The sequence below is a fragment of the Podarcis erhardii genome, assembly GCF_964252035.2.
Source record: "Podarcis erhardii genome assembly, chromosome: 4".
In the NCBI taxonomy this organism is placed as follows: Eukaryota; Metazoa; Chordata; class Lepidosauria; order Squamata; family Lacertidae; genus Podarcis; species Podarcis erhardii.
Window position 1 is genome coordinate 11665492 of NC_138508.1, and position 21207 is coordinate 11686698.

The following is a 21207-nucleotide window of genomic DNA, read 5'->3' on the forward strand; positions in this document are numbered from 1 at the left end:
ACCTTTAAGGTTGCCTGCCTAAGGCCCCCTTTGCATGATGATTTCTGAGGTGAAATCTGAACCCAGGACTGAGCCAACTCTGCTAGTAGAATCATAGAATCATAGAGTTGGAAGAGACCACAAGGGCCATCGAGTCCAACACCCTGCCAAGCAGGAAACACCATCAGAGCACTCCTGACATATGGTTGTCAAGCCTCTGCTTAAAGACCTCCAAAGAAGGAGACTCCACCACACTCCTTGGCAGCAAATTCCACTGTCGAACAGCTCTTACTGTCAGGAAGTTCTTCCTAATGTTTAGGTGGAATCTTCTTTCTTGTAGTTTGGAACCATTGCTCCGTGTCCGCTTCTCTGGAGCAGCAGAAAACAACCTTTCTCCCTCCTCTATGTGACATCCTTTTATATATTTGAACATGGCTATCATATCACCCCTTAACCTCCTCTTCTCCAAGCTAAACATGCCCAGCTCCCTTAGCCGTTCCTCATAAGGCATCGTTTCCAGGCCTTTGACCATTTTGGTTGCCCTCCTCTGGACACGTTCCAGTTTGTCAGTGTCCTTCTTGAACTGTGGTGCCCAGAACTGGACACAGTACTCCAGGTGAGGTCTGACCAGAGCAGAATACAGTGGCACTATTACTTCCCTTGATCTAGATGCTATACTCCTATTGATGCAGCCCAGAATTGCATTGGCTTTTTTAGCTGCCGCGTCACACTGTTGGCTCATGTCAAGTTTGTGGTCAACCAAGACTCCTAGATCCTTTTCATATGTACTGCTCTCAAGCCAGGTGTCACCCATCTTGTATTTGTGCCTCTCATTTTTTTTGCCCAAGTGCAGACCTAAGCTCTTTTTGCAGGGTCCTTCCCTTTATTATCAGGCTCTTTCTTTCCACATTCACAATCTCGCCTTGCAAGCTGCAGGGAACAAACAAGAGCAAACAAATGAAAAGATGCCCAACAGAGCAAGGGGCCAAAGGTCAGCCACATTGCTGGGAACTTACTGTACTGGCAAATGCCGGGGGAGGCAAATGGATGAGTTGTGGGCTGTTTTCCTAATGGAAGCAACAACACTGTACAGTAGTACCTCAGGTTACAGATGCTTCAGGTTACAGACGCTTCAGGTTACAGACTCCGCTAACCCAGAAATAGTACCTCGGGTTAAGAATTTTGCTTCAGGATGAGAACAGAAATTGTGCTCCAGCAGTGCGGCGAGAGCAGGCGGCCCCATTAGCTAAAGTGGTGCTTCAGGTTGAGAACAGTTTCAGGTTAAGAACAGACCTCCAGAACAAATTAAGTTCTTAACCCGAGGTACCACCGTATTACATTCATATCCCACCTTTTCTCCAAAGAGATCAACCTCTCCCCTTCTCCAATTTATACTCATAACATGCTTTTATTTTTGTTGATGGACTAAAGCGGTGTGGCAAGCTGGTAGATGCTGAAAATTTATACCATCCAACTTTTGATTATTACTGTTCGTGATGTTAAAACGCCCCCACCCCCAAACTTGAAACTGGGAGGGGAAGGGAAACAGCTCAGGAAGATAACTATTTGTACTGTCTGGGTACCACTTTGCTCCTCTTATCGATATCTGAGCTATGAGAATAATTCCCAATTCTTCCTCTCCTTAAATTCTGTTTCTTGAGAGAACTGCAGCTTCCTTTTAATGTGCCTGCTTGCTTGTTCATCAGGTGGAAGGGTGGATAAAATCAATTTAGGATAACTTTTCTTAAAGCTAACAGTTTCTGACACAGATAGGTAGCCGTGTTGGTCTGCCATAGTCAAAACAAAACAAATTCCTTCCAGTAGCACCTTAAAGACCAACTAAGTTAGTTCTTGGTATGAGCTTTCGTGTGCATGCACACTTCTTCAGATACACTGAAACAGAAGTTTCTGACAGGAAGAGCTATTTGACAGTGGAACGGGTCTCGCTCAAGAGGTTGCGGACTCTCCTTCCTGGGAAGTTTTTAAACAGAGGTTGGACGGCCATCTGTCATGGATGCTTCAGCTGAGATTCCTGCATTGCAGGGGGTTGGACTAGATGACCCTCAAGATCCCTTCCAACTCTTCTACGATATATATATATATAAAATTTTATTAGGTTTTACATATAATTTCCAAAAATCATATAACATACTGTATTTTTGCCCCATAGGGCGCACCGGCCCATAGGACACACCTAGTTTTTTGGAGGGGGAATAAAGAAAAAAAAAATTTCCCCCCCAGGTCGGAGCTTCCCCCGACCCCAGCCCCCAGAACAGGCAGCTCTCCGCAAGCCTTGGGAGACTGGCGCGACTTCCAGCCGGGCTCCCACGGCTTGCGGATATCTGCCTGAAGCCCAAACCAGGTCGGGGAACAGCGGGATGGCGTGCTGTGCCTCCCCGCTGTCCCCCAAGCTTGTGGGGCTGGCGGCAGGGAGAAGCGGGCTTCCCCCCCGCCGCCAGCCTCCAAACCAGGTCGGGGGACAGTGGGATGGCGGCGTTCCGCCTCCCCGCTGTCCCCCGAGCTTGTGGGGCTGGCGGTGGGGAGAAGCGCGCTTCTTCCCACCGCCAGCCTCCAAACCAGGTCAGGGAACCGAAGCCCGGGGTGCGCTGTGCAGCACGCCCCAAGCTTCCAGATGCAGGCTGCTATCCGCAAGCCTAGGGAGCCTGACGGGAACTCCCGCAGGCTCCCAAGGCTTGCGGAGAGCTTCCTGAAGCCTGGAGAGCGAGAGGGGTCGGTGCACACTGACCCCTCTCGCTCTCCAGGCTTCAGCGAAAGCCTGCATTCACCCCATAGGAGGCACACACATTTCCCCTTCATTTTTGGAGGGGGAAAAGTGCGTCCTATAGGGCAAAAAATACAGTATATTCTTATCTTATACAATATTTTGGACTACCATCAACTACATCTGAAGATTTTCCAATCTTTATCACTTAATCTGCATTTCATTAATTTCACTATTGCTTTTAATAATCCTTAACTAATAATCCTATTCACAAATTTTCTCAGCAATATTTCGCACAATCCTCTTTACAAAATTTATTGTAGTCCAACTAGCATAATCTGCTGGTTTAAGTTGCTTTTCAAGTAGTTCACAAATTTACTCCAGTCCTCTGAGAATCTCTGATCCCGCCGGTTTCGGATCCTTCCTGTCATCTTATCCAATTCAGCATAGTCCATTAATTTTGTCCGCCATTCTTCTTTCGTCGGTAATTCTTCTTGTTTCCATTTCTGTGACAATAGTACTCTTGCTGCTGTTGTCACGTATAAAAACAGTTTATTATCTTCTTCTACGATTCTATAACAACCCTGTGAGGTAGATTAGGCTGAGAGAGAGCAACTGGCCCAAGGTAACCCACTGAACTCCATTGCTGAGTGGGGATTCAAACCCATGTCCCCCAGGTTCTAGTCCAACACTCTAAACACTACACCACACTGTCGTATCAATGTACAAGCCTTCACAGTCCACCAAAGGGACAGAGAGGACAATTGGCTTATTTGCACAAAGCTGGGAAGGCAAAATTGGCAGAGCAAAAGGTGAAAAATGATCAGGCACAGCATGGTGATGCCAACATTTGCTTCATCAATTTCTGTTGTTTTTGTTTAGTCATTTAGTCGTGTCCGACTCTTCATGACCCCATGGACCAGAGCACGCCAGGCACTCCTGTCTTCCACTGCCTCCTGCAGCTTGGTCAAACTCATGTTCGTAGCTTTGAGAACATTGTCCAACCATCTCGTTCTCTGTCATCCCCATCTCCTTGTGCCCTCCATCTTTCCCAACATCAGGGTCTTTTCCAGGGAGTCTTCTCTTCTCATGAGGTGGCCAAAGTATTGGAGCCTCAGCTTCAGGATCTGTCCTTCCAGTGAGCACTCAGGGCTGATTTCCTTCAGAATGGAGAGGTTTGGTCTTCTTGCAGTCCATGGGACTCTCAAGAGTCTCCTCCAGCACCATAATTCAAAAGCATCCATTCTTCGGCAATCAGCCTTCTTTAGGGTCCAGCTCTCACTTCCATACATCACTACTGGGAAAACCATGGCTTGAACTATATGGACCTTTGTTGGCAAGGTGATGTCTCTGCTTTTTAAGATGCTGTCTAGGTTTGTCAATTTCCTTTATTTTAATGCAAATGTTTAGGACTGGGGTGCGCATAAATATCAGAAGACTCCATCAGGGAAAGCCACTTTCAATGCTGGTTATCAGATAGGGCTAGTCCTTGAGGAATTCGCCACCTCTTTGTCAAGGACCATCTGCCTACTTAGAGCTCATTGACTTGAGGATGCAAATCTGGGGAGAGCAAACCCATTTCCTTTTTGCAACTGTGGAAGGCTGAGCTAGCCACTTAGTCAATGGGGCTGATGCTTTGTGGATTGGAGTCTGAGGCATCAGTAACCTAACCTTTAAGTCTCAAAAAACCCCTAACTTCCTTTTGTTTTTTTCCTTTGTGTGTTTAGGTCTCACCCTTGATCAGAATCTTATTTAGGTGTCTCCCAGGGTAAGGAGAATCAGGGAGAGAGAGAACCAGTGCCTTTCTCTGACAAAAGGATGGTTAAAAGCACTTGGAAACTGCAGAACTGGATGCAAATGTCAGCTGATCACCTGATAAAATTGTTATGTGTGGTTTTGGGGGGAGGGGGGCCACACAACCCAATGCTCCCCTTAACACACATAAACACACACTGCATATATGGAAATTGTACATGTGGAAGGCTTCTAAGATTAATTTATTTTTAAATAAACTTTTGGGCCACTTTTTTTTTAAAAAAAATTGTACTGCTTATTTTCTCCATTTTCCTGGAGCTACTGCTGTTGCGGCTCCTTGTGTTTTCTTAAGGTTTTGTCCTCCACTCCCTGAAAATAATCTCCCTTGATTATTTATAATCACATTAAATGTGATTCTGTTAACTGTCTTGGGTCTTAGGAAAGAGGGGTGTTGGGCCAGGGAGAGCCCAAGTTTTTTAACTTGATTCCATTTTACTTTGAATTCGTATACCGCCTTTCTATGCACAAGGAGATTTACAAACTGCAAAAGCAAGAAAATAGTATCAAGGATCACACTTGTAACAGCCCCCTGATCTTATACAAAAAGACACAATAACTGAAAAACAAACAACTTATATCAAATAAAGCAATATTCAATAATCCATTAGAATATAATAGTAAACAGTAAAATGAAACACCAGCAAATAATAATTCAACAATTAACAGTTATTTATTATTAACTATTAATTATTAGATGGCTCTCAAGTCTTATTTTTCAAAGGATGGACTGACTGTGATTGATTCTCTGGCTCCTTCAGGTGACAAACTTGAGCTGGGGCAAGAGCTTTTGAGAACTTGAAGAAGAAAAGTCATTTGATCCAAAGACAGTCCACAATATATTGGCCTATTCCAACCTCCTTTTCTTAAGGCTGACTGCTCCTGCTCAGGCTGCACAGAACAAGCAATTTGTGTTCCAGAAATCCATTCCGATTGTGCAGATAAAATATAGCTGATAGAATTCCAAAGGATGGTGTGTGTGTGTGTGTGTGTGTGTGTGTGTGTGTGTGTGTCATATCCAGATCCAATGACCCCCAAATCATGAAGAGGTCTGGTGCCATCTTGGCACCCAGGCATCTTCTCTTGGTCATAAGCGGTCAAAAGCCAGGTGCAAAATGAAACCATTCACATAACAAAAACTACCATTGAGGTATCAAAAATTTCAAAAGGAAAGTCCATGGCTTGGCATTTTAAAAACAGGGGGTGTGCAGTACTTAGCTACAGTGGTACCTCGGGTTACATACTCTTCAGGTTACATACGCTTCAGGTTACAGACTCCACTAACCCAGAAATAGTACCTCGGGTTAAGAACTTTGCTTCAGGATGAGAACAGAAATTGTGCTCCGGCAGCGCGGTGGCAGCAGGAGGCCCCATTAGCTAAAGTGGTGCTTCAGGTTAATAACACTTTCAGGTTAAGAACGGACCTCCGGAACAAATTAAGTACTTAACCCGAGGTACCACTGTAATTGGGAACCGCTGCTCTAAGCAGTGCTTTTTTTCGGGGGGGGGAATCAGGAGTACGCATACCCCTAAATATTTTGTCAGTCTGATGGCAAATTCATTTCCTTTCCTGGTGATTTTCTTGAGTCAAAATGAGAGTACCCCTAAACATTTTTTAAGAAAAAAAAAATCACTGGTTCTAAGCCATTTGCAAAGATACAAGACAAAAAATAATAATATGCAATTGGTTAAAACGATAAGGCCGGTTGAAATAACGGAAGTTTTTCGGGGGGCTCTCTGACCTCAATTGGAAGGTAGTTCCATATAACAGGGACCCCAATACTAAACTAACAACTCCTGGTGGGTCCAAGTGGTGCATCTGAGCCACGGTGGGCCATAAACATTGACTCCCCAAAGACTTCAGCAATTGGGCAGGGATATAAAGGAGATATCCTGGACTCAAATTGTTAAGGGCATTGTAACCTAATGCAAGAACCGTGAGCATTAAAAAACGAGCAGCCAGTGCAGACTTCTGAGAACTGGAGTTAAATGCTGGCAATAGCCTGTCCCCCATAAACTGCCTAAAAGTAAAGGTAAAGGGACCCCTGACCACTAGGTCCAGTCGTGACCGACTCTGGGGTTGCGGCACTCATCTCGCTTTATTGGCCAAGGGAGCCGGCGTACAGCTTCCGGGTCATGTAGCCAGCATGACTAAGCCGCTTCTGGTGAACTAGAGCAGCGCACGGAAACGCCGTTTACCTTTCCACCGGAACGCTACCTATTTATCTACTTGCAACATGATGTGCTTTCGAACTGCTAGGTTGGCAGGAGCAGGGACCAAGCAACGGGAGCTCACCCCGTCGCGGGGATTCGAACAGCCGACCTTCTGATCAGCAAGTCCTAGGCTCTGTAGTTTAACCCACAGCGCCGCCCGCGTCCCTATATAACCTGCCTAGCCACTGGCATTTTGCACAAGCTGGAACATCCGCACCAGGCCCCAGGGTAGCCCCACACAAAGTGTACTGCAGTAATCAATGCTGCCATTTGATCAGCATAGAACCTGGCTTGACTCGCTTCCTTGAGTTACCTGCTCCGCACACATGAAGTCCTCTTCTTGCTTTTATGGCGCAGTTGTCTAGCTTAGATTGTGCCGTGATCTGCGGAGACCTGCTATGATGCTATCGCTTGGTGGCTGGGGACTTGTAAGCACATGTAATAGCTGTGCAACTTAGATGTTTCCTCCCGCTCTGCCCAGAAACTTTTTAATTTCAAGAGTTGGCAAATGTACCAATAACCACGCCCTAAAACAAAGCTGTTGACATACGTATTTGCAGAGGCTCTTAATTGCATTGACTGGAGGCGGGAACACAGCCGAGGTATTAATTAAGTGAATACTCATTTCATAGATTTGGCCCTGTCCACTTTGGGACTACTGCACCAATCATATTAAAAAATAATTCTGTAGAACTTCAGAATTCTCTGTACACTGAAACATAGCACAGATTCAGGTACCAGGTGCGCAAAGGTGGATGAAACCAGAATAACAGATTTGGAATGAAAGATGGAGCATTTGGGATTGGGAACCAAGTGTAAAACCAAGCTGGCTGTGACTAATATAACCTTAATATAACCTGCAAACTCCAAGAATTTCTTTTTCCCTCTCCCCAACCCAATCCATTTTACTCAAAGTAATAATGCAAACAACTCACTTTTTGCAAAAAAACACAACACGTGTAGAACAAGTGGCTATTTTTACAGCCTCCAAATTCACAAGGTACTCCTTGCAGCTGTCTCAGCCAGAAGCTGCAAAAACAACACACACACCCCTTTTTAAAAAGGCTCCTGCAGTTTCTGAAGTCAAAAGACACACTCTCCTGACCTGTAAGGACCCAATCGGACTGGGGAGGAGAAAAACACCACCACCAGTATTTCTGAAAAGCATAAATATCATTTGATTTTCTAAAATGGGTCACAAAAATAAACAGCACATGGACAAACACAAATGCGGTTGACACATTTCCCTGGAACAAAACCTCAGGATTTGCTTGAAGTTGTGAAAAGATCCAATGTTTCTTTGACTATCACAGTACTGATATACTGTATTATTTTAATTTTTCATTCAGAAACAGAGACTCCAAAATTCAGCAGGGGAAAAAAGAACAACACGTAATTATAAAGGAACATCTCCTACCAGCACCTCTGCTGGCAAAACCCTTAGCAAAATTCAAAACAGAATGCAGGAGATTTAACAGAATGGTCCATTTCGTTATATTTAAACACACAAGCGACCCAAATAATCTTGCAGAGAAGACTGCCGGGAGAGAGGTGGGCTGAACGTTAAGTCAGGGAAATCTGTAACGCAGGACAAATGTTTTTGCCACCCTGACTGCAAAATCTCCATCAGATGCATGCCGTGTGGAATTTACTTCAACCCACACATTCTTTCTGCAGCTCTAAAAACGCAGCTTGAGATCAGGCCAGGCCCAACCACCCCCTAACCATTCAGCCATGGGGAGATTGGGGGGGGGGGGTGTCCGAAATCAGCAAGAGTTGCAGAGTTGAGCTGCAATGCAAAGCAAGACCGCCCACGCAACCCTCCTCCCCTGCAAAAAACACACACAAAAAATCCATTTGCAAAACTTCGAACAGCAAGATGCAACAAAAGAAGCAGATTGTTCCCAATTGTAATGCACACTTGGCAATGCATCTTGCTAAAAGGAGTTTCAAAACATTTCAAATACAAAATAACCAACAAATACATACATATATATACACTGTATATATTTAAAGCAGTAACACAGTTAAGTAGGTAGATAGAATGAACTCACCAATAGAAGGGAGGGAGAGATTCCCAGAGCCACTTTTAACTAAGAATGAATTGGGGACAAACTCTTCTTCAGAGTCAGAGTCCTGAGTTGGCTGGGCCACCCCATTGCCTAGCAACCTCCTCTGGCTCTCATTGGCTGGCGGGGAGGGGGGAGGGGAGGGGGTTTGCTCAATAGGGGTTGATGAAGCAGATGAACAATGCAAGGGAGGACCTGTTAAACACAAAACACAAACACAGACAGAAAATAAATAACTGAAAATTGCAACCCAAAAAAGGAAAACAGAAGAAGGAAGGAAAACACCAGGACAACAAGGGAGGGGGACGGGACGACAAAGATACATCAAACAAAAACACAAAAAAAATGCACAGAGACTCAGATAACTTCTTAGCAAAGACTATGCGAGGAATCACCATTTGCAAATACTGTATACTGAGCACAATTTGGGCTGCCCCCTTGCGAAGGAGAAGATCCCATCCAATCCACTGGTGGAGATGACCTCTGAATAAATGCACAGAGATGCACAAGGCATTCAGTTAGAAGGCTCTTGAGTTTCCTGTTGTATATGACTTTGGGGGTGGGGAGAAAGGTTCTTGTCATTTTAAGCAGCCAGCTGGAGAGGGAATCCAAGAGTATTGAGGCTGGATTTAATCATGCATCGCTGCGATTTCTAAGCCCAGTGATCGTGTCCTCCGAGGAGGAGACGGAAGTTGCACCAGCAGGCGATTGCATGATGAAACTGAGCCGTAACAGATAAGGAGCAAAAGTCATCAAGAGAGAGGGTGCTTTGGAGTGCGGAACGCTAGGGGTGGAGAGATGCTTCGTTGGGTATCATTTGATGAGGGGGTCCTTCTCCTTGCCAGAAGTGAAGGAAGGAAGGGGCTTGCCCCAGTGGCACAGCTAGAAAGAGCTGCAGCTCAACAGGTAGAGCATCTGCTTTCCATGCGGGGGGGGGGGGGGAGGTCCTAGGTTCAAACCCCGCCCCCCCAAACGTCCAGCTATAGCACTGGGAATCCTGCCTGCCTGAGATATTGCCGAGCTGTGCCAGTGATGCTCAGCCAAATGGACCAATTCTCTGGCTCAGTGTATAAAGGTAAAGGGACCCCTGACCATTAGGTCCAGTCGTGGCCGACTCTGGGGTTGCGGAGCTCATCTTGCTTTACTGGCCGAGGGAGCCGGCGTTTGTCTGCAGACAGCTTCTGGGTCATGTGGCCAGCATGACTAAGCCGCTTCTGGCGAACCAGAGCAGCGCACGGAAACACCATTTACCTTCCCGCCGGAACGGTACCTATTTATCTACTTGCACTTTGATGTGCTTTCGAACTGCTAGGTTGGCAGGAGCAGGGACAGAGCAACAGGAGCTCACCCCGTCGCAGGGATTCGAACCGGGAACCTTCCGGTCAGCAAGTCCTAGGCTCTGTGGTTTAACCCACAGCGCCACCCGCATCCCTGGCTCAGTGTATGGCAGCTCCCAATGTTTCTGCGATACACGGCAGAGGATTGGAAAGAAAGGGAGCTCAACAAATCTTTGTTATTTCCGTAGCATACAGGTGTGGCCGACACATAACTCTGTCCGCCACGGCTTCATTTACACACGCAGCCGCCATGCTGGATCCAGAAAATATAAAATTTGCCACCCAACTGGGTGCCTCTGGCAGAGAAGGTTTCCTGTGAGTTTTTTTTTGCAGGAGGGGCTCAAGCACAAAATGGGATAATAGGTTTTATTGCACTTAAACTGGATTAAAGCACTCTTGTCTCCCGGGCACAATAAAGCCAGTTTTTTTTTTATTTTGAAAAAAAAAATGTATTTGGAAACTGATGGGGGAAATGTACTGAAAAAGGTAGGATGGTGTAATAATTAACAGGAAGGTGCATAAACACCCCACATTCAAATCACTGTCATATGACTTCTCCACGAACAAATCCTCAATAGAGATGAGCACACAACCCATCCTTCTAATTCTCTGAGGTTGAAAGTATCCAACAAAGTAAAATCACACACACAAAAATCACAGTAACTCATTTCTTAAAACAACTGGATCATCGCCGCTTGCAGGCTAAAATGCAGCATTAAAAAAATGAAGCTCTCAGAACCAGGGCTAACCATTTATAAAAGTAATCAGCAGGATAATCAAAGGTTTGTTTTTTAAAAGGAAATTCTTTAAATGCCAGCGGAACATAGATGAAGAGGGAGAGGGCCAGGTTAGTTATAACATTTTTCTTTTGAAAAAGTTTAGGAGAAGGTGAGATTATTATTTCTCTTAGTAACTGGATTTTCCTATTATATTCTAATCTGAAAATTTTGCCTTTGTTTCCCACCTTTTAAAACTTTATACTTATTATCATAATTTATCATCACTGAAAGCTAGATGCTCCTATTTTGTTTTGGTTTGTGTATACAGTGCATATATAGCATGTTCTTTACCAGTAATGGTTTGTTTGTTATTAAAGAGTTTGATGCTAATGTAAAAGTTTGATTTTTAAATAAACAAATAAATGGGAAACAGCTTAATCTTCTGGAGCAGGGAGTAATTCTCCCTATTGGCCATTGTTATTATTACTATTTATTTATTTTTAAAGTGTGTCCTTTTGGGGGAGTTTCCCTCCATTCATATCTCGCTGCTGCCTGAAAGGCAGGATTTGCGCAGCAAATTACATCTGAGGGTCTTGTAGACTTTACAGGAATCATAGAGTCATAAGAGTTGAAGGGATCCCAAGGGTCATCTAGACCAACCCCCTGTAATGCAGGAAATCTACACCCTGTGTGTGTACACATGTTTGGGTGGGTTAGCGTGGGTGCCCTGTGATGATCTGTGGCCATCCTGGGATCTTGGAAACCCCAAAACTAGCCTCAACAGAACATGGCAATTTGGCTGCAAAACCTGCCCCAAACACCATGCACCTGTTTTAGTCAGGTTGTCACAGGCACCCAACAGTCCATAATTGCACACTTCACTGCACACCCCATAGCGAATTTTGAACTGTTTCCAACCTTTTGACATGTAAAGAGTGGGTGCATATCTGCATGAAATCCATCCTTCCAGTTCTAGGCTGCAGTTTGGCTTAGTTTAAAGATAAAAAAGGTTCCTGTTGTTGCAATTCATAGGTAAAGGTAAAGGGACCCCTGACCATTAGGTCCATTCGTGGCCGACTCTGGGGTTGCGGTGTTCATCTCACTTTATTGGCCAAGGGAGCTGGCGTACAGCTTCCGGGTCATGTGGCCAGCATGACTAAGCCGCTTCTGGCGAACCAGAGCAGCGCACGGAAACACCGTTTACCTTCCCGCCAGAGTGGTACCTATTTATCCAATTGCACTTTGATGTGCTTTCGAACTGCTACGTTGGCAGGAGCAGGGACCAAGCAACGGGAGCTCACCCCATCACAGGGATTCAAACTGCTGACCTTACGATCAGCAAGCCCTAGGCTCTGTGGTTTAACCCACAGCGCTACCCACGTCCCACTTGCAATTGATAGTAAAAAGGTAAAGGGACCCCTGACCATTAGGTCCAGTTGTGGCCGACTCTGGGGTGGCGGCGCTCATCTCTCTTTATTGGCCGAGGGAGCCAGCATACAGCTTCCGGGTCATGTGGCCAGCATGACTGAGCCGCTTCTGGCGAACCAGGGCAGTTCACGCACACACCGTTTACCCAACATCAGGATCTTTCCCAGGGATTCTTCTCTTCTCATGAGGTGGCCAAAGTATTGGAGCCTCAGCTTCTGGATCTTTCCTTCCAGTGAGCACTCAGGGCAGATTTCCTTCAGAATGGATTGGTTTGATCTTCTTGCAGTCCGTGGGACTCTCAAGAGTCTCCTCCAGCACCGCTTTCTCTTAGGACACCCCTATTTTCATTAGAGAAGTGTATGGAGTTATGTGACCCCCTGAGCCAAGGGGATAAGTAACTCTACAACCTTTAGAAGACATCTGAATGCTGCACTGTGTAGGGAAGGTTGTTTTTTTAAAGGTTAATGTTTTATTATGTTTTTCTATATGTTGTAGGCCAGCCAGAGTGGCTGGGGCATTTTTTATCATCATCATCATCATTATTCTTCTTCTTATTATTATTATTAATGTCCCTATTTTCATCAGAGAACAACCAACAACCACCGCAGGAGAGACCAGAGATCACTGGGCCAGCAACCTGTTCCCACGGCAACAAACCAGAGATGCCTACAGGAAGGAGAGCCATATGTGTCACAGCAGCCAAGTTCTGAGCACAGCACCACTCCAAGAAGGCCTTCCCAAAATTCCCGGGAACATCACTAAAACTGCCCTTTTATTATTATTATTATTTTACAAACGCCCTGGGAACGGGAGGCAGAAAGTAGCGTAATCCCGGGGAGCGACCGCGCACTTTCCGTTAACTGCAAAGAAAACAAATCGCCCCGAGAAATTTGTGCCAGACTCTGCAAAAACAACAAAAATAAAACTTTATAATACTTTCTAACATGTTGTATAAAAGTTACGGGCTGGCGTAACCAAAACCATACGGCGACTGCACAGTATCTCTTTCCAAAAGGCATGCGGGGAGGGTCAGGGCGGGGGGTGGGGTGGGGTGGGGCGAGGAACCGGCAAAGGGTTTTATCTGTTCAGCATTGCCTCCCCCGCACCCACCCAGAAAAAAAGATTTGCTAAGGTTCAGAGAACTAAAAGCCCATTTCTCCTCCCTCGCTTCCTCCCTTCCTCGCATTTGGTCGCTGGACCATGTCACGAAGGCAGGGGGGCTGGCGTGAAATCCCCTCCCTGGTTTATGTCGAGCTTGCCTTGTACGTTGTCGAAATTGCACATTGCTCCCCACCCCACCCCCTTCTCTCTCTTTGTCAGTAGGGTTTTGATCACAGCTTGTGCTGCGGCCCCATCTGTGAGGCCCCGAAGTTTTGGATCAAGCAGATGAATGAAGCCCCAAGCCCTCCCATGTTAAAAGGTGCTGCGTGTAATTCAGACCCCCGTCCCCCGAAGACCAAAGTGCAACTATAACTCCATCTGTACAAGAGAGAGAGAGATTTGGCCTCGCCCCGTGGCCACATATATATCACATCCACACAATGCTGACAAAGCCAAATGCCACCAATGTCGTTCTGCTGCTTTGCTTACCACTGGCGACGATGTAACCTTAGGTAAAGGTAAAGGGACCCCTGACCATTAGGTCCAGTCGTGACCGACTCTGGGGTTGCGGCGCTCATCTCGCTTTATTGGCCGAGGGAGCCGGCGTACAGCTTCCGGGTCATGTGGTCAGCAGGACCAAGCCGCTTCTGGCGAACCAGAGCAGCACACAGAAACGCCGTTTGCCTTCCCGCCAGAGCGGTACCTATTTATCTACTTGCACTGGCGTGCTTTCGAACTGCTAGGTTGGCAGGAGCTGGGACCGAGCAATGGGAGCTCACCCCATGGCGGGGATTCGAACTGCCGACCTTCTGATCGGCAAGTCCTAGGCTCTGTGGTTGAACCCACAGCACCACCCACATCCCAGCGATGTAACCTTACCCATGGTCTGTTCTCCCACTTACAGACGTACCTGTCCGCACTGGTCAGAATGCAGGGTTCCTAATCTCCCCACTGCCTGAATAAGGTTTTCTGGAGCCCCAGAAACTCACAGTGGCCCCAGCCCACTCCAAAATTCTATTTGCATCCCAAATACTGTAAATAGATTCCTGCTGTTAACTACTGGGCTGGTTCAGGTCAGCCTATGGAATTAAGCCTCAGATGCATGTCATATGGCCCCATTTCCCCCTAGATTAGCCACGTCTCCTATATACAAAGAATCATTTTCTATCTCAGGTGTCAGGAGCGAGCCAGCAATAAATCACACTGAGTAAGTGAAGAGAACTCTTTATTGGAAGAAATAGGGGGTCTGCTCAGGGGTGCCCGGCCTAATGAGCACAGCAACTCTTCTTTGACCCTATGAGGCAGTTGTGGAGGCCGAAGGTCCCAGAATTCCCAAAGCAGCCTAAGTCTCCTCCTCCCTCAGGTCCTTCCCAAGCAATCTGAGACTGCGCCCATGTCTCCCTCTGCTCCTCATACTTCATACCTCTCCTGGTCCTGTGGGGACTAGGGAGCAGGGAAGCGTGTCGCAGCAGGAGGGGGAGACACATTGGCTTCTTCACCAGCCTGATTCATCTCTGCCTCTTGACCTCCTCCTCCCACCCTGCTGCCTCTCTGGCACGGACTCTCCCTTCTCACTAAACCCTGTTACCCCTTCAGCTTCCGACACCACCTCCTCTTCCCAGGTTTCTCCCCCTTCTCCCTCTGACCATTCATCGTTGTCCCACCACCAATCCCTGGGCTCTGAGCCTTCTTCCCTTGGGGGTTTCCCCACTGGTTCCTCCCACCACTCCTCTGAGTCCAGCCAGTCCATGACATCAGGGGTCAGGAACGACCTGCCCATGGGCCAACTTTGGCCTGCTAGGCTGTTCCAGGGAAACAGAAGCAGAGTTTGCCATTCAGAAGCCTATGGAGACTTGGCAGGAAGGACAATGAATGGCAATACCAGCTGGGTAAGGCTAGACGCGGGTGGCGCTGTGGTCTAAACCACAGAGCCTAGGGCTTGCCGAGCAGAAGGTCAGCAGTTCGAATCCCCGCGACGGGGTGAGCTCCCGTTACTCTGTCCCAGCTCCTGCCAACCTAGTAGTTCAAAAGCATGTCAAAGTGCAAGTAGATAAATAGGTCCCACTCCGGCGGGAAGGTAAACGGCGTCTCCATGCGCTGCTCTGGTTCGCCAGAAGTGGCTTAGTCATGCTGGCCACATGACCCGGAAGCTGTACGCCGGCTCCCTCAGCCAATAAGGCAAGATGAGCGCCACAACCCCAGAGTCATTTGCGACTGGACCTAACGGTCAGGGGTCCCTTTACCTTTAAGGCTGGAAAAGGGGCCCTTCCGTGCTCCTGGAATCCTCAGCTAATTCCCAGCCTGGCTGACTGCTGCTGCCAACTTGGCCTAATGGATCCACTGGTCTCACGCAATGAAAATTAGGAGGGTATAGACAATTTCTTGCTGCCTTTCAGATTCAAAGGCCCTTGGTCAGACTCGACATTATATTGCATCTGCAAGCAGCAGTCAATGAAGCAGAGCAAGGGGATGGAAAAATGGCTACCAGACATCTGTGCAGTAGATGCAGGGACAAAGGGCAGCAACATTTTTCACAGCAGGGACAATGATGCCATCTCCCGGAAGGGTATATGCCAATCTTCTGCACAGGGCAATAAATGAGCTTTTTTTCCTTCCCGGAGGGAAATCCACCAAACAAACTAAGCAGAGGCAGAGGGAGGTTTCATTAGTATGCATGGCTAAGGGCTGAACTCCTTGTTTTAAGATGCTCAGGTCCTTTTATTGTGAGCAGCCAAAATGTCACCAAGCATGAGCAAGCTTTAGGATCCAACAGAACTCTTCATTGGGAGAGGAAGTGTAGCACAGTGGTGGGGGATTTGTTTTGCGTGCAGAAAGTCTTGGTTCAACCCCTAGCATTGCTAGGTAGGGCAGGGAGTTTCCCCTGCCTAAAACCCTGGGAAGCTGCCAGTTGGTGTAGACAATACTAAGTTAGATGGACAATGGGTCCAAAAGCTTTTCCCATGCTTCCCACCAGGCTGGATTCTAAGCAGAGTTGTGGGGAGCAAAAAACTAGCTTAGTATTGAAGCTATAATGTCCACAGTAGTCATTTTTACTGTATAGAACAAGGTTTATCAGACTTGGGTCACCCACTGATTTTGGACTACAATTCCCATTATCTCTGACCACTGGTTCTGCGAATGGGAGTTGTAGTCCAACAAGAGCTGGAGAGCTAAGTTTGGGAAACCTTGGTATAGAAAGGGCATAGCCATGAACAACATGCACCCCAGAATTTACAACTACATTGGCACCTCGGGTTAAGTTCTTAATTCGTTCTGGAGGTCCGTTCTTAACCTGAAACTGTTCTTAACCTGAAGCACCACTTTAGCTGGAGCACGATTTCTGTTCACATCCTGAAGCAAAGTTCTTAACCTGAGGTACTATTTCTGGGTTAGCGGAGTCTGTAACCTGAAGCGTATGTAACCCGAGGTACCACTTTACTCCCTCCTCATCCCATACAGTTTTGGGCCTTGGTCTGCCCAATTCTGGTATTCCCTTCCTCCCCCTCTTTCATTCCTTCCACCCTCTCCCCTCTTCTCTCCCTCTCTTGTCTCCCTCCCACTTTCAAGGACACCCCTCCCCCCAAGCGGAACAAATAACCTGCTGACAACTGCATGCCAACCCTTTGACACCTTGTTCCAAGAAGCCTTCAGAGGATGTGTAAAAATATCTGAGGCTGAAAGGCGTGAGAGAGAGAGAGAGAGAGAGAGAGAGAGAGAGAGAGAGAAACACACACCTGGAAATGGTAAATGAAAGCAGTTGCTAAGATGCACTTTGCTGAAAGGGACTCAGCTTAGGGGTAAACAAGATGCATTCTTTCCGTGTAGAAATGCGTAAAGTTACAAGCAGTGCAGAGAGAAATCATTTGCTTCTCAAAATACCACGCATGATGTTTAGCATCTTCATCAAGCACGGAGGACCTTTTCTCCAGCCCGAGAGCCACATTCCAGCTGAGATAGCTCAGTCAGTGGTGCATATGAAATGGGCGTGAAGGTAAAAGGACCCCTGACCATTAGGTCCAGTCGTGGCCGACTCTGGGGTTGTGGCGCTCATCTCGCTTTATTGGCCGAGGGAGCCGGCGTACAGCTTACGGGTCCTGCGGCCAGCATGACTAAGCCGCTTCTGGCGAACCAGAGCAGAGCACGGAAATGCCATTTACCTTCTCGCCGGAGCGGTACCTATTCATCTACTTGCACTTTGAGGTGCTTTTGAACTGCTAGGTTGGCAGGAGCAGGGACCGAGCAATGGGAACTCACCCCGTCGCGCGGATTCGAACCTCCGACCTTCTGATCGGCAAGTCCTAGGCTCTGTGGTTGAACCCACAGTGCCACCCGCATCCCATGAAATGGGCTTATAGACTCCCAACTCCTATTGGTCCCAGGCAGCATGGCCAAACATCAGGGATGATGGGAATTAGAGTGCAACAGCACTGATGCGCTGTTTATAGCTCAGGCCACTGTGCTAGCATACAAAGTTTTGCCAGTAGGTTACAGAGACAGGAAGAGGCAAGCATCAGAAAATCTGACTGTGTACTATTGTACTTCCTATTCTGATATTTTATTGTATTTTTAAAATAATGTTTTATATTGCCCACCTGGTTGTTGTTGTTGTTATTTTTAAATAAGGAGAAGGGATATAGATTTGTACGGACAAATGTTTGTTCATCACAATTCACAGTTCACTTTTAGCATTCGTTGTCGCACAGACAGCTTTAAAACCTTGGCTGGCGATGCCATGCACATCTGACTGCCCGCTGTGAGAATGGAATGCTGGGCTACGACTGATGTACACCTTAAATGGGGATTGCTGAAGGTGCATATGCTTAGCACATGAAAAACTGTGCATGGGATTATACAGCATACCCATGTAGGAAATGAGTCCTGTACATGAAAGAGTCGTAAACATGTCTCTGTGTTGCGTGGTCCCCGCTCGCCTTTCCCACACAGCAAATCTGAGCGTTACCCAGCTCACTTGTCTGGATCTATGTCTGAAAGAGCGTGCAAAAGCAATGGGGGAAATATATTGCTCTGCTTGCACAAGTAGGCGCATAGGTGCTGTGATCTAAACCAATGGGCCTCTTGGGCTTGCTGATCAGAATGTCGGCGTTTTGGATCCCTGCAACAGAGTGAGCCCCCATTGCTCTGTCCCAGCTCCTGCCAACCTAACAGTTCGAAAGCATGCCAGTGCAAGTAGATAAATAGGTACCACTATGGCAGGAAGGTAAACAGTGTTTCCGTGCACTCTGGCACTCGTCACGGTCCTCCATGCACCAGTAGCGGTTAGTCCTGCTGGCCACATGAGCTGGAAAGCTGGTTGTGGACAAACCGGCTCCCTTGGCCTGAAAGCGAGATGAGTGCCGCAAACCCATAGTTGCCTTTGACAGGATTTAACCATCCAGGGGTCCTTTACCTTTTACTTTTACAAGTAGGCGCATAGTTTAACCAAAGAAATAAAGTTAGTTAAAGCCGTTTCTTCCACACTATTTCAAACTGAATGAAATCCCCAAAGTGTGAAGGAAAGGAGCAAGGTGAGATTCTAAAATACGCACAAAGGTAAGATGAGCCATGTTTGGTGTTTTCTTTTTCTTTTTTAAAAAATAGGTATTCTAGCAAAAAAATCACACCTGGGAACTGAGAACCCCTTACTTGTTGAAATGTGTTGAATGGATTGCAGAAATGTGTGGTGGGGGGTGGCGGCGGAGGGCTGCCTAAGTCTGAGGGGCTGCAGCTGGCCTCCTTTACAATTTAAACAGAGGCAGAGTTAGAAACACACACACTAACTTTGCCAAAGTTTCAGAGCTGTGGAGCTCCATGCTGCGTTCGGGGAGAGGGTGAGAAAAGCAATTTGTATCCCTCTAGAGCTGCTATTTACAAAAAGAGGGAAGTGTATGATTTGAAAAGCATTATCTGTGATCCTGGGGTTCTTCCCTCCCTGTGTCCCCCAGATGGGAGGGTCTAGGGCAGGGGTGACGCGGGGGCTCAATCCAGCCTCTGGGCAAATTTTTCAAGTCTTCAGAGACCCCACTGGTTTTGGTTTTGGCAGCGGCAGCAGAAAGAAAACAAATTTAGAGTGGGCAGGATGCTAGTCTGGGTGGACCCCATAACCCGATGAGATGCAGCCCAAACATCTGGGACCAGAGTTACTAGGAAAAGCTAACATAGTAAATTAATTACAGTGGTACCTCGGGTTACAAACACTTCAGGTTACAAACGCTTCAGGTTACAGACTCCGCTAACCCGGAAGTAGTACCTCGGGTTAAGAACTTTACCTCAGGATGAGAACAGAAATCGCGTGGCTGCAGCAGGAGGTCCCATTAGCTAAATTGGTACCTCAGGTTAAGAATAGTTTCAGGTTAAGAACGGACCTCCGGAACGAATTAAGTTCGTAACCAGAGGTACCACTGTACAGTGATGAGATTCAAAGTAGCTGTCACACTATACCAGAAGCAAGCAATTTCGCATCTATGCTTCGCAGAATAAGTGCTCAAAGCAGGCTTCTGACTAAGACTAGTCTTTTTCTCTGCAGGTAGGAAAACAAACAAATGACGCCTCCTTTGCACAGATTGTTGTGAGTACTTGCAGGGCTGTCTTAAGCATCTTCCGCGCTGTGGTGCAAAGCTCCCTCCGGCACCCCACCCCCCCACCCCGTTCCCAGAGTTTTTTAGGGAGGATGGCACTGCTGGTGGAGCTGGAGGAGGCAGGCAGCAGCTGGAGGGCAGTTCCTCCAGCGGGGAAGAGGCGGAGGCTGGATGTGGCGCCTCCCGGCTCAGCTGACCACTTTGTGCTGCGGTGGCCACAGCAGACGGAGGCTCCGGGCCCGGCGCTGCTTCATCATGGCATGGCGGAGGCGGGCAAGGGCAGCGAGCTGATGCCGGGAGGCGTTGTGTCCAGCCTCCGCCTCTTCCCTGGTGCCCTCCAGAACTTGGCGCCCTGCGTCACTAGCCTCTATGGGTAAGACGCCCCTGAGTACTTGCAATGGACTCTCACTTTTGCATAGCTTGTGAAGAAACCTGTCAAATTGTCTCAAGAGCTCCAATCAGGCCACGGGAGGGAGAGGAGGCAGATACACAAAGCAGATAAACTGAATTACATTGCAGGGGGCTGGACTGGACTAGTGTTTGAAATTTGCCAGGCGCATTTTGCACCTGGGTTTTGGCCACTTGCGACCAAGTGAAGATGCCCGGGCGCCAGGATGGCGCCTGAAGTCTCCACCATGTAGACATGCATGCTTGGGAAACCCTTGAATCTTGCCTGTTTTCGCACACTAGCAACACACCCTGTAGAATTCTGTTATACCGTGGTACCTTGGTTTTCGAACGTCTCCATTGACGAATGTTTCAGTTTTCGAACAATGAAAACCTGGAAGCAAATGCTTTGGTTTTCGAACATGCCTCAGAAGTCGGACATGCCACACGGCTTCCGTACTGAGTTTTCTGTACTGAGTTTTTCATACTGAGTTTTCCGTATTGAGGCTTCCGTGTTGAGTTTTCAGTTTTTGAACGTTTCGGAACTCGAACGCTCTTCCGGAACGGATTATGTTCAAAAACCGAGGTGCCGTTGTATTTTATCTGCCCAACTGGAATGAATTTTAGGAACCCAAATGTCGTATTGAAAAATACGACTTTCGAGCTGTCTGGTCCAGAAATGGCAGCTAGGCATTCTGTTTTGGCAACTGTAACCCTGGTTTAAGGAGCCATTTGGCACCTAGATTAAATATCTGGACTAGATGACCCTTGGGGTTCCTTTGTCCCTACAATCCTATGATTCTGTGAAGGGTAGTAATGCAAGAGATTGAAAAGACATGATGTATTATTGGTAAGAGAACATTA

The 21207-nt window shown here is 47.1% G+C and overlaps 1 protein-coding gene and 1 long non-coding RNA gene across 11 annotated transcripts in view; one reads left to right on the top strand and one right to left on the bottom strand.

Moving 5' to 3' along the window:
- Nucleotides 1–21207, bottom strand: part of TENM4 (teneurin transmembrane protein 4) — a 659336-nt gene that overhangs the window by 289475 nt on the left and 348654 nt on the right. For 8 of the 10 annotated variants that reach the window (XM_081859991.1, XM_081859996.1, XM_081859997.1 and 5 more), the window contains one exon: nucleotides 8782–8991. The exons of the other annotated variants lie outside the window; for them this stretch is intronic. In XM_081859991.1, the coding sequence (XP_081716117.1) occupies nucleotides 8782–8991 (210 nt within the window). The remainder of the gene's footprint in view (nucleotides 1–8781; nucleotides 8992–21207) is intronic. 10 annotated transcript variants of the gene reach the window in all.
- Nucleotides 1370–1977, top strand: LOC309341426. The gene is made up of 3 exons (XR_014156328.1): nucleotides 1370–1468; nucleotides 1591–1752; nucleotides 1901–1977. It is a non-coding gene; the product is annotated as an uncharacterized lncRNA (long non-coding RNA).